Source organism: Megascapheus bottae, chromosome 10 (genome assembly GCF_031878675.1).
Source record: "Megascapheus bottae isolate mThoBot1 chromosome 10, mThoBot2.hap1, whole genome shotgun sequence".
NCBI lineage: Eukaryota > Metazoa > Chordata > Mammalia > Rodentia > Geomyidae > Megascapheus > Megascapheus bottae.
In genome coordinates this window covers 9,518,505-9,538,659 of record NC_143518.1, presented here as the reverse complement: position 1 = coordinate 9,538,659, position 20,155 = coordinate 9,518,505, and the positions used below count along the sequence as shown (strand labels likewise).

At 35.9% G+C, this 20,155-nt stretch overlaps 2 protein-coding genes across 2 annotated transcripts; both read right to left on the bottom strand.

The window, feature by feature from the left end:
- Positions 1 to 341: 341 nt before the first annotated feature.
- Positions 342 to 1,265, bottom strand: LOC150057502 (olfactory receptor 14A16-like). The gene has a single exon (XM_090340047.1). It carries the CDS (start codon positions 1,263 to 1,265, stop codon positions 342 to 344), a length of 924 nt encoding a protein of 307 aa, XP_090196173.1.
- A 10,226-nt stretch (positions 1,266 to 11,491) lies between these two features.
- LOC150057501 (olfactory receptor 14A16-like) lies at positions 11,492 to 12,415 on the bottom strand. The gene has a single exon (XM_090340045.1). It carries the CDS (start codon positions 12,413 to 12,415, stop codon positions 11,492 to 11,494), a length of 924 nt encoding a protein of 307 aa, XP_090196171.1.
- Between the last annotated feature and the right edge of the window lie 7,740 nt (positions 12,416 to 20,155).

Sequence of the window (20,155 nt, the reverse complement as noted above, 5' to 3'; positions counted from 1 at the left end):
ATGTTATGTAAATAAGACAGAAAATTGCTTTGTTACAACTCAGAAAATTTAAAATAAATTGTAATGTTTCAGAATATTTACCAGGATTCAAAGAGAAAGTAGCACTTCCTGGGATAACCAGTTAAGATATTCATATATTTACACAATTGCATACACAATGCTAATTATTTTATCAACATATGAACTGGGTGTAGATTATGTTTCTTAAAAACACTCCAACCATTTCATGGTACTTTCCATTCAGTAAATGCCCATTATTATTGCCAGACTAAGACATCTGACAGTGTAGGTAATAGCGGCAGTCAGTGAGAAGACTATGAGTTGACTGGCAGTGATGTAACTCAACAAACAGCAGTGACTTTCAGTCTCCTGAGTGCCATCTTCATGTCCTTGTTTCTCAGGCTATAGATGAGAGGATTCACAGTGGGTGGCACCACAGTGTAGAAGACTGAAACAATCAGATCAAAGGTTGATGGAGACTTGGGCAGTGGGCGTAAATAAGCAAAAAACCCAGAAGACAGAAAGAGAGTCACAACCATGAGGTGAGGCAGACATGTGGAGAAAGCCTTGGCCCTGCCTTCTTTGGAGGGCATGTTCAGTACGGCAATGAAAATGTGAACATAAGAAATATCAATGAACACAAAGCAGCCAAAGTCTAGCACTAGGCTGAGTCCAATGACTACAAACTCGGCAATGTTGTGAGAACAGGACAGTGAGAGCAACTGTGGAATGTCACAGAAGAACTGGTGAATGTCAAGAGCCCTACACATGGGGACAGAGAAGGTAGCAGCTGTGTGAAGAATTGCGTTGAGACATCCACTGACCCATGAGGAGGCAGTCATCTGCACACAGGCCTGATGGCTCATGAGTATCTCATATCTCAGTGGGTGGCAGATGGCTACATAGCGATCATAGGACATCACTGTGAGGAGAGATACTTCTGTAGTAGCCAATAGAGTGAGAAAAAAGACCTGAGAGACACATCCAAAGAAGGAAATGGTGTTGCTGTTTAGCAGAGAGTTGGTAATGGACTTGGGAGCAGTGACGGAAATGAGGCAGGGGTCAAGACAGGACAAGTTCTTCAGGAAGAAGTACATGGGCGTTTGCAGCCTGGGATCCCAGGTGGTGAGAGTGATGATGAGAAGGTTCCCCAGAACAGCTGCCAGGTACATCCCAGAAAAGACCAGGGCATGTAAGATCTGTAGCTCAGGGACAGTGGAGAAGCCCATGAGGAAGAAAGTGCTCTCTGAGGTAGAATTGTCCATTATCCCAAATTCTCAGCCACTCTAAAATATAAACACGGAAATACACTAGTGTGCGTAAAGGTTTACTTTTATGTTTTCTAAATTTTCTAGTTTTCCTGTCAGATATGCATCTGCTACAGTATTTCTAATTACAAGAATATAAATCAAAAAGCAAATGACTGAGGAGGTTCTTAGAAACACTCTATATCTTCTTCTCTACAGTTTCACCTAGACTGATTAACTGATTAAAATTCATATTGAACCCAATGAGAATATTACTTGTTCTTAGTAGAACTATTTCAAAGGCTTATTCTTCAGAATTATGTAATCCAAACCAAAATTGAAGTGAGATATTTATTAACTGTCATCGTTAATGAATTAGATGATTATTAGCATACTCAGTTTACAGTGATCAATTAAATAATGTACATTAAAACTTATAAAAATTCTGGTCACTGGTGGGTCACTTCTGTGATTCTAACTCTAGGAAACTTGAGATCTGTGTAGTGAAATTCAATGTCATCTCAGGGTTTTTTATGGGACAATTTCGTCCAGGTTGCTCCTCAAAACACTAACAGCGAGATTTAGCTCAAATGGTAGGACACTACTCGAGCATGAATGATTAGACACTATAAACATATGCTGAGTTGAAGCATGAGGGCTATGGATAAGCATGCAAGGGCACACACACAAACACACACACACACACACACACACACACACACAAATCCTAAAAATATAGGATAGATCAATAGTACCATACACAAACAGTATAAAGTAGTCTGTTTAAATGTAGTACCCAATGCTATGGACATGGTATTGGAAATATAAACTCAACTACATTGACATAAAAATTTATGACTCTATAGACATAATGTTCTATTACATAGATTAATATGTATCTATGACATACAAACCCTCAACCTAATTTTAATTATGTTCTAAAATCTAAGTGCCAGTGATTGTACATAGAGATTCCCTTCTTGAATACTTGTTTGTTAAATATGAAATATGATACAAAAATCAATGTTAATAAATTCTTTAATAAAAAAGTAGTCTCTTCACACAGCTTCTGTATATTCGTTTCTTTTCTTATGACAGATTCAAAGGGTCAGATTTTTTTAAATGGCAAATCATACCTATGAAAATTTCTGTGTTCTATATTTACTTGAAATGTTTTGACTCTGAGCTATTTTAAATTCAGGAAATTGTACATAATGTAAATTATTATTGTTCAATAAAGAAAAATGGTGCCATGTTTTCATGTCGTACAGGGTATTCCTCATTCATTTTATATCAATTTGTAAATTCACTTATGTTTATATACTCTTGCATTTATTGTCATTTCCATTTTCTTGTGAACCATTTATAACATAGCATCTTCTGAGGTCACTTATTCATTTATGCTCCAAATAAATCTTTAAATTTGTGATTTAAATAAAATCTATATTAAATGTGTTTCATTAAAACATTGTTTATATTTATTAAATGTTTTAGTGAGAGGAAATGATACTTATGTGTTCATGTAGCCAGTGCAAATAGTGTTGAGTTTTGCATTAAACATGTCTGTGTCTTGAAAGGCTTTGGATTTTCTTCCCTCTTATTTCACAAATTATCTTTATAATTATTCTTCATTCTATGGAAGTACTTTTGAGGTCATAGAGTACTATCCATTTGGTTAATCTTTTTGCACAGAAAGGCAAATACATCACAGAAACCATTGGCTAATATAACAGAGAGGAATGGTAGTGTGCATATGAAGATACTAAAGAAGTAAAAATGAATTATGCATCTGATATTAGCATTGGCTTTCCATACCTATTTTTGTTCTGTGATTGTTAAATCCAAGGTTGTCTTTTCAAAAAAATATTCTTTTTCGTTGTATGTTATTGCCGGGGTAATGTATAGAGGGATAACACATTTGTCTGGTGGTGGGTGTATTACTTCTTTAGTAATGATAACCCTTTTCATGTTTTTTGTCCCCTTTGCTCTCCTCCCTCCTCTCCCAAAAACTATTCCTTAGCCCTTGAAATGGCTGGCAATGGCAAATACAATCCAACTTCATGGAAAAATCCAAAAGATTCAAGAAAAACGTGGGAGATTTGATACAGCCATAAACAAGAGCACCAAGTTTTGTTTGTTTCCCTTTTTAGCCAAGGGGCTTAAATTCAGGACTTGAGCTTTAAATCTGTCACTGAGATTTTGCTCAAGGATAATATTGTATAATTTTGAGTCATAGCTAAATGTACAGCTTTCTGGAGGTTAATTGAATATAGCTCTCTTAGACTTTCTTGCCTAGCCTGGCCTTGAATTAGGATGTTCAGATCTCAGCTTTCTGGCTCGCATATAATTATGCAGCTAATTTTTATTCCTTGTTTGTACTAAGGTTACTTGACAAAAGCATGCCAAAATTGAAGAAATACATGTGAATTGTTCAAAGCATTATTCACACTCATTTCTTACATTTCTAACAACCTTAACAAATTTCACATTTCTTCTGTGTGCTTTCAGGAACTGTTCTAGTGAATTGTATATGTATAAGAAAATTATTTAATTTCCAGTGCAAAAAATTCGTATGGATTTAGTGTCAGTTTGCCAGCTTCATTTTTCCTTTTGTGTGAATCTCGTTATCATGATCCTGAACTCCCGTCATTCGTCTATTTCTACTCAGGATTAGGAACTATAAATGTTCCCACTATTTCTCCAAGGAGCTACTCTCTTTTCCCCTAATTGTTCTATTTTTTTAAGTTTCTCAAGAGAAATAACATTTTCTCCCATAATGTCGCAGTACAGTATTTTACATAGTCAGTATTGTTAATAGTGAGCAAATTGTTTTTTTTTTTTTCCCAGTTATAGGCTTGAGCTCAGGGCCTGAGCACTGTCCTTGGACTTTCTCAAGGTCAGATCTCTACCACTTGAGCCTCAGCACCACTTCAGGCTTTTTTTTTCTGTGTATGTGGTACCGAGGAATCGAACCCGGGTCTTCATGCATGCTAGGCAAGCACTTTAACCACTAGGCCAAACTCCTGGCCCCGAGCAAATTGTTTTTACTATCCATTTTTATGAATATCATTCTGAAGAATTAACGTGATCAGCATCCCTGTCTGAGGTAAAATCTAGGATTTTTGCCTTCAGGTATCACTTACAAACCTAGAAACTAGTTAATTAATAAGTGAAACTGGGTTTTTAAAACATTGATTACTCAGGCAAATTGTTTTCTCTCAGGGAAATATTTTCCAACTATCACCTCTACTGTTAGTGGCATCAATAAAATAGCCAAACAAAAATTCAGCAAAAGTATTATTTTTCTTCAGTCAAATTGTGTCGACTTTGTGGGAAAACACCAGAAATTCATGTTCTTCTAGACAGCTTTGCGTGCAGTAGTGAAACAGTGAACTTAAGATGTCATATTCTGTGTCAGGAGCATATGGATCTTTCAATAGTAAATGAGATATGGAATTTCAAAATCAATTACACTTAAAGAAGAACTCAACATATTTTCTTATTCCTCAAATGAATTTAATGTGGTTTTGTTTCACATTGTTTGTCTTCATATAAATTTCATACATCTGAGTGGGAATTCGACCCATAACATCAATCAATTCTCTTTCTCTCAACGTCTCTCTATATGTCTACATGCTCTCTCTACAAATGTCTTACACATAGTTGCACATGATACTATGTATCACAAAACCAAATAAACCAGTGGCTAACACATCCAAAGTGAACTATTTTACAAATGACTTTCTATTATCCTAGGATGATGATATGTCATTTTTGAGAATTTTATTAGATGCTCACAACAGATATTTGTCTCCTCATAATATCTTCTATCTTATACTTTGCCAGCTGTTTTCAAACTTTATCCAGGACTGAAAAGTGCCACTATTACCTGGAAACTTGCTGGACATTCAGGACATGCAGTCCCACCTCAGACTTTCTGAATTCTGAAACTTGTAAATAGAGGCCAGGGAGGAACATACTCCCTGCCCTCCTTGCTGATTCTTTCATAGGTTAAGATCAAGAAGCACTGTTTCACTGTAGTACACATTGCATTTCTATCTCTTTTACCAGAAACTTACAGTATTTTCTCTTGAATGCAATCTAAATTAATACTGAACTACAATCACAGTCCTCTGGTAATAAAATACCCAAGTAGCTAGAACGAGACTCCAGACAATCGTACCCCCATTCAATATAAATGTGATGAAGAAATGTGTAAAACTAATATTTAAGAATAAAAAGATAGAATTTATGAAAGTGAATAACAGCTTTCCTTAAATCTAAACAGAACGAGATGTTAACAACTCAGTAAGTTGTTTATGTTTATGCTTTGCAGAAAGAAAAAACTTTTGTGTGTTTGTGTTTGATAGAAAGATTCGAGAGGTGGTTTGGCAAATTGACAGCAAATGCATTCCTGCACTTAAAAAAGGGAAGCAGAAACTCCCTCAGTGTTCGTCAAATGTAAGTTTCATACTGACTGAGATATTACTGAGGCACAGGGACATTATTCTTTAGTTTATAAAAGTTATGAGTTACTGAGAGATAGTGTGGCTTAAGTGATCAAAAACATGAAAAAGGAAGTATTTCAAAATAATAAGAAAGCATATGCATTGGGAGGAAGATTTTAATTGCTATTGATTGAACGAAAGTGGGATTGAAGTCAGAAGAGCTATAGTAATATGTTTCTGATCTTTGTTCCCCATATGGCATGGGAGTAACACGTGGGTTCCTGTTTGTGACTGTGTCCATTTCTTAGTGTGATTCACCCTGTCTACACCTGGCCTTGTCACAGACCCAGGACTAAATAAACTAACTCTGTTAGTAAAAAGTGTGAAAAAATGTTATACTATGGTCTGTACATCGCACGAATCAACATATACTTTTTTCATTCTTCAGTAATAAAAATCTTTATTACTGGTGATACAAAAGTCAATAAATTGCTATAGTACACTTAAAGTTTTTTTACCATGTGAGGGAAAATGCTAATTTGTGTCTGGAAATACCAACAAAACTTTCAAGGTTTATTCATTCTGCCTTGATGGCTGAGCTCAGCAGCTCTATCCGCAACAGCAAAGAAGGCACTATGTTCTACTGTATTTGTCTAATCCTTGAAAAATATTTGTTTTCCACTATGGTGATGGATTAGGCTATAAAAACATAACAAATTCAGATAAAGTGCTGAAAGTAAATTTTGATTAAAATGAAAGTTGTACCACATTTTACTTACAGGCTTTTCTTATTTTGAACACTCGGTTTTGAAATCAATTTGTTCTATGTGGTAGGATGTGTCAAGAACATGCGGAGATATTATTAAGCTCTTCTGCTGGCCTTTCAGCAGCAGGTTTGCTGTTTTCACAACAAAAGGACCTCAAAAGATCTTATTTTGGGAAGTCATAATAGCAGCTGTAAGAAAAGAAACTATTAGGAAAGTGAAATGCTGCCAATGAAACTTGTTAGCCACACTCTATGATTTTTTCCAACTATTTGATTAGATGCAATAACTAACATCTCTGCTATAATCAGCTCATTAAGACCCATACCATAGTTATATATGCACATCAATATATACATGTTTCTTTGTATGGATATGTACATATGCATATGTGTTCAGCAGTAGTTCAGATCTGGGGCCAGCTGAATGTCATGATACACATGGGTGGTGGCAGGATTTAGGTGGGTGTGGTCTCATTTCATAGGACTCAGCTGTTTGCCTTATTGTCCTACCCAAAAGCTTTAGGAGAGATAGCATATTTCTCCTCAACATTGGTTCTTCTCTTTATGGAAATAAACTTCATACTTCATGCTTTCTTTTCCTAGGGTGCAGATTATATATAAATATCAATGGGATAAATATTAGATTCTTACACCTTCCATCTCCGATGTGAACAAAAGGGAAATGTAATTTGCCAGGAGATAACATTAACAAGTATGCCATTATACCCTTAATCTGTCTTCTCTAATATTGCCACTGCTGTGATTATAGGCAGATTGGAATAGCGAAGTTTAGCAGTGTAAGTACTTACAGAATTGAAGATACCTGGCTAGAGTTAGAAAAGGCAGTTGAGGGCAGAAGCAGTCTCATAGCAAGGTTGAGATAAGCTTTACAAAATTTGCAGAGATAGAATAATGGCAAATAGAGCCTTCCTTGCTCACAAAGGACACAGCACAGTAGACTAGTTCAGCCTTTCTGTTTTATAAGCATGCTGCCTTAATTGAAATGTAAATATCCTGGGAATAAAATCAATTATGGCCATACTGTCTTTGGAAAGAAAGGAATATCAGAAGAGATACTATATTTGTTACTACAGCTATTGTAAATCTAAAAAGACACATATTCCAACATGTCATTTGTGGTACAAAAGAAGCAAAATGCTACCCTTCCATTGTGGGCATATGTCTAAATGGTATGAGCTAGTTGTTTTTACTTTCATGAGAAATAAATTTTGAAAACATATTCCTACTTTTGATTTAAAAATATTTGCTTTCAATTGTATTTAACTGAAAACTGAGGCCAGAACTCCACAACCTCATGCTTTTTAGTGTTTTATTTACTAATTTTGGCGAAAGGGTTTAACTATGAAGCTCAGGCTGGACTGGATTGGCTAATGCACTGCTTTTTAACTTTTAGAGTCCTGGGATTATAGACAGGAACCTCTACATCATATTTCCTATATTTCCTGGAAATGTTAGAATTGATAAAAAAAAAGATTTAAAGAGTAGAACAAAAAAGGATAGAAAGAAGGAAGAAAGGAAGGACAGAAGGAAGGAGAGAGAGAAGGAAGGAAGGAAGGAAGGAAGGAAGGAAGGAAGGAAGGAAGGAAGCAAAGAAGGAAGGAAGGAAGGAAGCCAGGAAGGAGGAAGGAAAGGAAAGAGGGAAGGAAAGAGGGAAAGAAAGAAAGAAAAAGAAAAACATGCAAGCTGACAGGCAGGCAGCAGGAAGGGAGGAACGAAGGAAAAGTGAAGAGAAATGTGCCTCTGTTTATTTTCATTTTTTTTAATTTTTTCCTTGCAGGTGAATTTACTTTGTAGACAATTTAGCTAATCTTTATAACATCTGCCTTGAAGTATTTCTAAGAGAGAAAGAACTTCTCGCCTTTTAATATGTTTTAAACACTACGACCAGAAGACCATATCAAGCATTTTATCATTACTCAAAAACCTGTGCTTACTTTTCTCCTTCACTCATGAATATTTTAATTCTTATTTTATAGAATCCTTGACATTTCTTCTTAACTCATTTTCTTTAAATTAAATAGCAAGATATTCATGTATTTTATTACATCATTTCATTATATTACTTACCCATTGATTGCTTGAATATATACAGTCTTAATGCTCTATAAATATAGCTATTATTTTAGTAAATTCATAATGTTTCAATTCATTATTATACTTACCCAGTGATTTGCTTAGATCCTCTAAGAATAGTGTGCCTTTTCTAATTAAAAAATACATAATATCAATTCACTTTTTTATTTATAAAGAAGCCAGAATTTGGGCAATTCTGTTTCAGAATCATTTTGTAACTTTGTTTTTTTTTATTTTTATCAGTTCTACGGCTTGAACTCAGGGTCTGAGCAGTGTCCTTGGACTTTCCTCAAGGCTAGTGCTCCACCTCTGGAGCCACAACAACATTTCTGACTTTTCTATGTATGTGGTACCAAGGACTTGAAACTGGTTCTTCCTGCATGCTAAGCAAGCACTCTACCACTAGGCCACACTCTTAGCCCTGTAACTCATTTTTACATTCAAAAATTACTTGCCACGCTGGATGTGGTGGCTCAAGCCTGTAATTCTAGCTACACAGGAGGCTGAGATCTGAGAATCAAGATTCAAAGCCAGCCCGGGCACAAAAGCACCTGAGACTCTTTTTTTTTCATATATTTTTTATTGTAAATAATAGAAGGGTTACATGATATTTGCCAGATAGAAGGTGCATTAATTCACATACATTGATACCCTTCCACCTGTCTTGCTCCCCATTTCCCTCCCATACACTCCCACCCCTCATCTTGTTTTCCCCCTTCCCTATCCAATTTCAAATAAACAAACACAAACATATCTGATATATCAGGTAACAAAGTGAGATACTGTAACAATATGAGATAATGAAGGGATAGCAAAAGAGATGAGAGATAACATAGTACCTTAAGGACAACAATCATTCATTATATGCCTCATGTTTCTATATCCCAGAATCCTTTCATTTAGCGTCCTACTATATGGCCTTTTATATCAAGGTTTTGCTCTACTGCAAATCTCTGCTAGGAGAGCCCAAGGTTTCTACTGATTATGACAAATGAGGGAAACCATTGAGGCTAAGTTCCTTTGAGTCTGGCTTACTTCACTTAATATGATTTTTTCTAAGTCTTTCCATTTTCTAAATGGGGCGATGTCATTCTTTCTGACAGCACTGTAGAATTCCATTGTGTACAAATACCAAATCTTGTTGATCCGTTCATCAACTGAAGGACAACTAGGTTGGTTCCATATCTTTGCTATGGTAAATAGTGCTGCAAGGAACATTGTTGTGCTGGTGGATATAGTATGTCATTGATTCTGGATGATTGGGTAAATGCCAAGTAGTGAAATTGGTGGGTCATAGGGGAGCTTTTGTTTAGTCTTTTGAGGAACTGCCATACTGCTTTCCATAGTGGTTGAACGAGTTTGCACTCTCACCAACAGTGTAGTAGTGATCCCTCCTGGTCACATCCCCTCCAGCATCTGTTGTTATTAGTTTTCTTGATTCTGGCCATTCTAACTGGAGTGAGGTGGATTCTCAGAACTGTTTTGATTTGCATTTCTTTTATGACCAGAGTTATTGAGCATTTCTTCATGTGTCTATAGGCCATTTTTGTTTCTTCTTCAAAGAAGACTCTCTTTAAGTCTCTAATTAACCTCTAGAAAATGGGAAGTGGGGCTTGGGAAAGTGGAGGGTGCTATCCTTGAGCTGAAGAGCTCAAGGAGATTGTCCAGGTCCAGTTCAGGCCCTGTGACCCTAAGAAAAAAATTTACCAAAACATGAATAAATGTGTTAGAATGAGACTGCTTATAAGCACTGAATGTTTTCTGTGTGATTGTACTGAGAGTTTTCTACAATTATATCAATGAGACCTTATGAAAAAATAAGGTTCCAGTCTGTAATCTGGGTATGTGTCACAGAGTTCCAGGTTCTACTAATAGAATCAACATTAACACTGCGTTTAATCAAATCCCCGAGACAGCTGGATTGGCTGCATCCCTCCCATAGAATCCAATCAGCAGGAACTAACTTTATATATTCTTATAGAATATTCTTCCTTATATTCTCATCTATGGAATATTTGAAAAACAAGTTTCCACATGGTATACTATGTCTCTAGACTTCTCCCTTAATCCATTACTACATGTGTGACACTTCACGCGCACACACACACACACACACACACACACCACACCATACACACACACACACAGTTTGTTTTAACTTCATAGTTGAGAAAATTTAAATTGGAGCACAACGGTATTTACCAATGTTTATTTCTTCAATATCTGGTACTGAAGAATAGAACCAAGGGCTTCCTGCACGCTAGGCAGATACTTCCACTAGCCCATGCTCTGGCCACAGCAATGAATTTTTAACAATATACATATATATTCATATGGAGCAAAAGGGAATTGTGATATATTGATCCTTTTTTTTAGACTGGAAGGAAGAACAATGAACCAAAAAACATTTTACAGTCAGAGTAAGGAGCAAACAGAGGACAAAGAAGCAAGACTTGCATTGCATTTGTTTTCTTCTTTGGGTTTATGCCTAATATGCAAATATAAAACTGCTTAAACTCGTATAGTTCTTTGTCATTTAATACATCTATTTATCCCTATAAACCTCTCCAACTCATATATCCAACTCATATTTTTAATATGAGAATAGATCAAATATGTCAACAATATGTACACAAGACTGTACCTTGGTTACATTTCACAAATTCCAAATTAAATTTGTATTGTACCAGTATGCAAAGAGAAAAGAGCACTTCCTGGGATAACTAAAATATTCATATATTTACAAAATTGCATATACAATGCTAGTGATTTTACCAGCATATCAATTGGGAATGGAATGTTTCTTAAAAACACTCCATTTTATTCTATTTTCCATAAAACTGATGCCCGTTATTTTCCCTGACTAAGTCAACTGCCAGTGTAGGTAATAGTGGCAGTCAGTGAGAAGACTATGAGTTGACTGGCAGTGATGTAACTCAAGAAACAGCAGTGACTTTCAGTCTTCTGAGTGCCATCTTCATGTCCTTGTTTCTCAGGCTATAGATGAGAGGATTCACAGTAGGTGGCACCACAGTGTAGAAGACTGAAACAATCAGATCAAAGGTTGATGGAGACTTGGGCAGTGGGCGTAAATAAGCAAAAAACCCAGAAGACAGAAAGAGAGTCACAACCATGAGGTGAGGCAGACATGTGGAGAAAGCCTTGGCCCTGCCTTCTTTGGAGGGCATGTTCAGTACAGCAATGAAAATGTGAACATAAGAAATATCAATGAACAGAAAGCAGCCAAAGTCTAGCACTAGGGTGAGTCCAATGACTACAAACTCGGCAATGTTGTGAGAACAGGACAGTGAGAGCAACTGTGGAATGTCACAGAAGAACTGGTGAATGTCAAGAGCCCCACACATGGGGACAGAGAAGGTAGCAGCTGTGTGAAGAATTGCGTTGAGAACTCCACTGACCCATGAGGAGGCAGTCATCTGCACACAGGCCTGATGGCTCATGAGTATCTCATATCTCAGTGGGTGGCAGATGGCTACATAGCGATCATAGGACATCACTGTGAGGAGAGATACTTCTGTAGTAGCCAATAGAGTGAGAAAAAAGACCTGGGCGACACATCCAAAGAAGGAAATGGTGTTGCTGTTTAGCAGAGAGTTGGTGATGGACTTGGGAACAGTGTTGGAAATGAGACACAGGTCAAGACAGGACAAGTTCTTCAGGAAGAAGTACATGGGCATTTGCAGCCTGGGATCCCAGGTGGTGAGAGTGATGATGAGAAGGTTCCCCAGAACAGCTGCCAGGTACATCCCAGAAAAGACCAGGGCATGTAAGATCTGTAGCTCAGGGACAGTGGAGAAGCCCATGAGGAAGAATGTGCTCTCTGAGGTAGAATTGTCCATTATTCCAAATTCTCAGCTACTCTAAAATATAAATATGCAAATAGAATGAAATGTCTAAAAGGTTTACTTTTATGTTTTCTAAATTTTCCATTCTCCCTCTCAGATATGCATCTGCTACAGTATTTCTTCACAAGAAGTAAGATACAAAATCCCCCCAGTGAGTTCATTTACTCACATAATTCCAGCAAATCAGTGAGGAGGTTTATAGGAACAGTCTATATCTTCTTCTTTACAGTTTCCCCCAAAGTGATTAACTGCTTAAATTCATATCTAACACAATGAGAACATTACTTATGTTATAGTAGAGATATTTCAAAGGCTCATTCTTCAGAATTACTACATCTAAACCAAAATTGAACTGAGAAATTTATTAATTCTCTCAAATTTAGTGAATAGTGCATATCTGTCTAATCTGTTTATGGTGTGAAATTTGATTCAGCTCAATAATATGTTAGAACCTAGTAGAATCTCTGGCACTGGTTGGACACTGCTGTGATTCTAGCAATTCTGGAGGCTGATGTCTGTGTCTTGCAGGTTGAAATTATCCCTAGCTTCATCTAAGAGAATCTCATGTCCTAATCCCCACCAAAAACACCAAGAAACTTAACTCAAGTGATATAGCATTACACTTGCACTTGAAGTATTAGAGTTGAAGCGGACACACACACACACACACACAGACACACACACTCCTACCACAAGTCAATAGATAATAGTAAAATGCATCTTTAACAGTTGTGAAGCCCTAGGTTCAATTCATACCAATATTTGTGAACACACCAGCACACACAGTTGCATTTATAATACACACAAACTAGATAAAATTACCTGTTTAAAAGTAGTCCTTACCATGGTCATTTTATGCCCTTTATACAGTCATAAAAATCTATGATGGGATATATACTCTATAGACATACTGTTATATATTATATAGATTGATAAGTATCTATGACATACAAACTCTCAGCTTAATATTAATTGTGTTTTAACATTTATTTGCCAGTGTTCATACATACAGATTCCTTCTTGAATACTTGTTTGTTAAACTTGGCATTAGAAATATGATGCAAGAAATCAGCATTGAACAAAACAAATAAATATATGAGTCTCCATAGTAGATTTATTCCTATAACACAAATTAGAAATACCCCATGTCTTGATCAACTGATGAATGATTGACTATACTGTAACATATCCATAAAATGAAATGTTATTCAAGATCACAAAAATGTAAGGTATTTATGAAAGACTATCTAGGAACTAAATGCTGGTGTAAGCTAAACACACGTAAGTCTCAAAACACTATTCATTGTAGTTACATTTACATAAAATGTCTATGAAAGTATTTTATAACCAAGAGTAAAGTAGGAATCACCTGCAGTTGTGGAACACTGAAAGTAGGGTGGAGTAAGTAGGGGATTCTAATTTTGGTGGATTTTGATGGTAGGTGATGATGGAATATTCTCCTGTTGAAAATGGTGATACTTAAAAGCATTGTATTGCGTGTAGTACATGGATGAATTGTGTAAAATGTCAATTTTTTCTCAGTAAAGTTACTCTGGAAGCTATATTCACAAAAATGATGAAGAAACAAAATAAAAAGTAAATAAAGAATTAAATAAATAAAATGCTAAAAATTTATAGTCTATGTATTTCATTGTATATTATTCCTATTTATGAGTTACTGTATTAAGAATTGATACTTACATATTAATCGAATCAGTGCAAATAGTATTGAGTTTTTCATTAAACATGTTTATGCCTTGGGAAATTTTGGACTTGCTGTTGCTGCTGCTGATGATGATTCTTCTTCTTCTTCTTTGTCTTCTCCTTCTCCTTCTCCTTCTCCTTCTCCTTCTTCTTCTTCCTCTTCTTCCTCTTCTTCCTCTTCCTCCTCTTCTTCCTCTTCTTCCTCTTCTTCTTCTTCTTCCTCTTCCTCTTCCTCCTCCTCCTCCTCCTCCTCCTCCTCCTCCTCCTCCTCTTCTTCTTCTTCTTCTTCTTCTTCTTCTTCTTCTTCTTCTTCTTCTTCTTCTTCTTCTTCTTCTTCTTCTTCTTCCAAATTATTTTTCTAATTATTCTTCATTTTGAGGAAGTACTTTTGAAGCAATCATAAGGTACTATACATTGTAGTTAATCCCTTGGTACAGAAAGGCAAACACATTCCCTCAAAGCATGGGAAGAAATATCTGATATAATGGAAAGGACATGTATGGTAGAGTATAAAGATACCCAATAAAGGAAAAACAGTTAGATGGGAGGAAATACATTGGCATTCAATAATCTATATTTGTTTTTTGTTTGTATTAAATCCATGGCTAATTATATATTCAAAAAATATTCATTAGCATTTGAAATGGCTAGCAATTGTTATCTGGTACAATTGTATCTTACCTTGTTATCTGATACATTGTATGTATGTTTATTTGTTTATTTGAAATAGGATAGGGAAGGGGGAAAACAAGATGAAGGGAGTGGAGGGGTGGGAGGGGGAGCGAAATGGGAAGAAAAACATGAGAAGGGGTATCAATGTTTGTGAAGAAATGAACATTTTATCTGGCAAATATAATCTAACCCTTCTATTAATTACAATAAAAAGAGAAAAAAGATACTAACAAAATCTGAATGATTTGTTACAAACATAAATAAAGACATCAGTTTTTTCTTTTATTATTTTTTTTCTTTTTTAGCCTTGGGGCTTAAACTCAGAACCTTAGCTTAAACTCCGTCACACAGCTTTTCTACTCAAGGATAAAATTTTATATACCATTTTGAGTCCTAGCTCCACCTCTGTTTTTCTGGAGGTCAATTGGAGAAGAGTCTCATGCACTTTCTTGTCTGGGCTGCGTTTGAAACAGGATCCTCAGATCTCAGCCTCCTGGCTCTCACCTTGCGAATCAGCTAATCTTATTCTTTGCTTATATTAAAGTTAATTGACTAAACTGACAAAATTGAAGAAATATATGTGAGTTGTACAAAATATTATTCACACTCATTTCTGACAAATTCAAGTTTCCCATTTCTGCTGTGTGATATCAGGAACTGTCCTAGTGAATTGTGAAAGTATGCCAAAATCATTTAATGTATTTTTTTGCCAGTCCTGGGGCTTGAACTCTGGGCCTGAGTACTGTCTTTAGGCTTTATCATCAAGGCTAGCACTCTGCCACTTGAGCCACAGCACCATTTCTGGCTTTTCCAATGTATGTGGAACCGAGGGCTCAAACCCAAGTCTTCGTGAATGCTAGGCAAGCACTCTACCTCTAGGCCAAATTCCTGGTCCCAAATCTTTTAATTTCAAGAACAAAGAATTTACAATGGATTTGTGGTCACTTGGCAAACTTCCTGTCTCCCGTTGTATGAATCTAGTTACCATGATCCCAGAACTGTCCTCATTCTTCCATCTCTACTCAGGATTAGTAACTATAAATGTTCTTACTATTTGTCCAACAAGCTGTCCTCTTTTCACTAATTGTTCTACTTTCACATTTCTCACAGAATATTTTCCTCCATCACAACGTTGTATGGCAATATTTTGCATTGGAAGTATTGCTAATATTTGGTACGTTGTTTTTAGTATCCATTTTATAAACACCATTCTGAAGAATTGACCTGTTCAGATCTTGTTCTGAGGCTAAATCCTAGAAACTATTTCCTTAATGAATGTTTGGGTTTCTCGAAACATATTAGTGATTACTCAGAGAAATCATTTTGTCTCGAGCAAATATTTTCCATTCTCTCCTATACTGTTCATGGCACCATTCAAAGAGCCAAACAAAAATTCAGCAAACGTATTATTTTTCTTATGTCAAATTGCATAGCCTTTGGGGGAAAGTACTGGAAGCTCATGTTCTACTAAAAGTCATTGGGTGTAGATGCCATGCAATGAACTTATGATGAGATATTATGTGTGTTGTAAGAAAATTAAACTTTCATGGTAAGTGGAATTTAGAATTTCAATATAAATGACAGCAGAGAAAGAACTTAACTTACATTCTTATCCCCCAAACCAATTCATTATGGTTTTTACTTCAGTTCATTTGCCTTTTTAAAACTTCATACTTCAAAGTGGGCATTTGATCCATACCAACATTCAATTCTTTCTCTATATAATCCATTATTTAATTGTATATATATCGCCCCTACATATAATATAATTGCACACGGTAATCTGTGTGACAGAACTAGTCAAACAAACCAATGACCACCAAATTGAAAACAAACTATTTTGTAAATGGGTTCCTCATCCGAGGCTGTCGATACATATATTTTTTATGAATGTTATTGGATGCTCACAACATCCTTATAACATCTTCTCTTGTTACCTCTCCAGCTGTTCTCAAACATTAGTCCAGGATTCGCTTGTGCCATTATCACCTAGAAACCTTCTAGATATTCAGGGCATGCAGTACCACTTCAGACTTTCTGAAACATAAAACTTGTGAAGAATTTGCTAACCACCTTCCTTGCTGATTCTTACATAAGTTGAGTTTGAGAACCACTGTTTCACAGTACTCTGCTTCACTTTTCTCTCTCTTTATTAGAAACATTTAGTATTTTTCTCTTGAATGTGATCTTAATAAATCCCGAACTACAATCACAGTCCTCTGATAGTAAAACTCCCAAATATCTGGGATGAGATGACAGAGACAATTGTGCCCTGTTGTTTTTAATGTACTATGTTATTTCTCTTCTCCTTTGTTGCCCTTTGGTTAATCTCATGCTGTTACTGTATCTGACTTTGTTACCTGGAATACTGATATACGTATATTTGTTTACTTGAATAGGAAAGGAGAGGGGGGAAACAAAATGATTGGAAGGTGGGGGAGGGAAATGGGGACAAAATCATAAGAACTGTAACCCCTCTATACATTATCTGAATAATATAAAATAAAATGAAAAAAAAGAATTTGATGAAGAAATGTGGAAAATACAATATATAAGTGAAAAAGAAAGAATTATTTATGTTAATAGATAGCAGCTGTCCTGAAAGAACAGTCTAAATAGAGTAAGATATTTAAACCTGAGTTGTTCACATCTAACCTTTTCAGAAAAAGCTTCTGTGTGTGGTTGGTAGGAAGGAGAGAATATGGTGATTTGATGGGAAATGCATTTCTGCACTTAGAATGGAAGCAGAATGTCCTCAAAGTCTGTAAAATGTATTCTTCATACTGAGTGAGAGATCTTTGAGGGGCAGGGACATATGCATCTTTTATTTTATATCTTGCAGCTGTGAGTATCTGAGAGATAGTCTGGATTAAGTATAGAAAAGGAAAAATACATTAGAAAATAAAGAGAAATGTATTGCATAGAAGATTTGAATTACTGCTGATTGAAAGTGATATTGAAGTTAAAACAAACTTTAGAGCTGTAGTGATATATTTTCCACCACTGTTCCCCTCATGGCAAGGGGCATCCCACTTCCCATGGTGATTCTGTCAATTTCTTAGTATGCTTCACCTTGACTAAACCAGGATTTGTCAGGGACCCAGGTGAAAAAGGTACTACTGATAAAGATTTTGAAAAATATACATAACACAGTAGTCTGCAAATTTTATGTCTCAACATTAATTTTTATTTATTTTTTAATAATTATAAATTGTTTATAAAATGTTATCAAATTCACTGAATTACTGTATTGCAGTTAAAATTATCTGCTAAAAGAGGGGAAAATCCTTCATTGTCTCTGGAAATACCAACAATATTTTCAAGGCTTATCTACTCTGGCTTTGTTGGCTGAGTTAAGCAGTCTATCAACAATAGCAAGACAGTGTTATTATTATTTTTTTACTTCATTTGTAATATCCTTGAAAAATAGTTGTCTTCCATTAAGGTAACAGATTAGGATATAAAAACTCTTACAAATTTGGATAAACTGTGGAAAGTAATTTTTATTGGAATAAGAATCAGACTTACATATTATATTTTGTGTCAAGAACATGCAGACATCAGTCTTACCTGCTGGCCTAAAGAGATCGTTAGGTTTGCTGCCCTGAAGAGATCTTATTTTGGGCAGTCATATCAAATGAAGTGATAACTAGTAGTTGTGAAAAAGTGAACAATCAGGAAAGTGAGATGCTGCCAATGAAATACACTAGCCACACTCTAAGTATTATCTATGCTATGATCATCTTATTAAGGCCCATACAATAATTGCATATATATACACATAAAAATGTACATATGGGTATGGACCTATGCGTATGTGTTCAGCAACAGTTCAGGTCTGGGGCAAACTGCTGGTCATGTTACACATAGGGGCTGGTAAGATTTGCACAGGTGTGGTCTCAGTCCATAGAACTCTCCTGTATCCCTGAATGTTTCAGTAAAAAGCTTTAAAAGTAATACATCTACTCTTAGGATTGCTTCTTCTCTTTATGGAAACAAATTTAAAACACAATGCTTTCCTTTCTTATGGTACATGTAATCTATCAAAACCAGTGGATGGCAAGAAGTGAATATTCGGTAGTGACACTCCATGTCTGTTTTGAACAAAGGAGAAATGTAATTTTCCAAGAGATAGTAATAACTGTGCCACTGTACTCAGACTGTCTACTTCTCTAATATTGTCACTTCCATGATTAAAAGAAGACTGGAGCTAGCAAGGTTTAGAGGTGTGAATACTTACAGAATTGGAGATCTCTGGCTAGAGTTAGAAAAGGCAATATGAGGCAAAAGCAGTCTCTTAGCAAGCATGAGATGAACTTCACCAAATTTGCAAAGGGAGAATATTGCCATGCACAGTCTTGTTTACAGAGAATATCTAGAACACCAGATTAGTTCTCATTTTTTCTCCTTGACTGATAAGAGGTACTGTGTGAATGGGGAAGTACATACCTTGGGAATAAAAGCAAATTACGACCATATTGTGTTTGGAAAGAAAGGGACATCACCGGAACCACTATATTCATTACTGTGCTATTGTAAATCTCAAAAGACAACATTACTCCAACTTCTTACTTGTGGTTATCATTATGACAAAAGCCAAAAATTGCTACCCTTTCATTGTGTGCATATATATCTAACTGGAATGAACCACATATTTCATTTTTTTTCTGATTTTTTTGCCAGTTCTGGACTTTGAACTCAGGGCCTGAGCACTGACTTTGGGCTTTCTCAAGGCTGGAGCTCTAACACTGAGCCAAAGCACCACATCCAGCTTTTTATTCTATGTATGTAGTACTGAGGAATCAAACCCGTGTCTTCGTGCATGCTAGGCAAGCCCTCTACCACTAGGCCAAACTTGCGGCCCCACTTGTTTTAATTTTCATGTGATATATATTCTCAAAATATGCCTCTACTAGACGAAAACATGAGATGGGTAGCAATGATTGTTAAGAGATGTACCTTCTATCTGGCGAATATAATGTAACCCTTCTATTAATTGAAATAAAAATTTAAAAAAAATGGAATTCCATTGTATGTAAATACCACATCTTGTTGATTCACTCATCAGCTGAGGGGCATGTTGGTTGGTTCCATATATTTGCTATGTTAAATAGTGCTGCAATGAACATTGTTGTGCTAGTGGATTTAGTATGTCCTTGTTTCTGGATGATTGGGTCAATGCCAAGTAGTGGAATTGCTGGGTCATAGGAGAGCTCTTTTGAGGAACTGCCATCCTGCTTTTCATATTGGTTGAAAGAATTTGTACTCCCACCAACAATGTAGTAGTGTTCTCTCCTGGCCACATCTGTTGTTATTAGATTTCTTAACCATGGCCATTCTAACTGGAGTGAGGTGTAT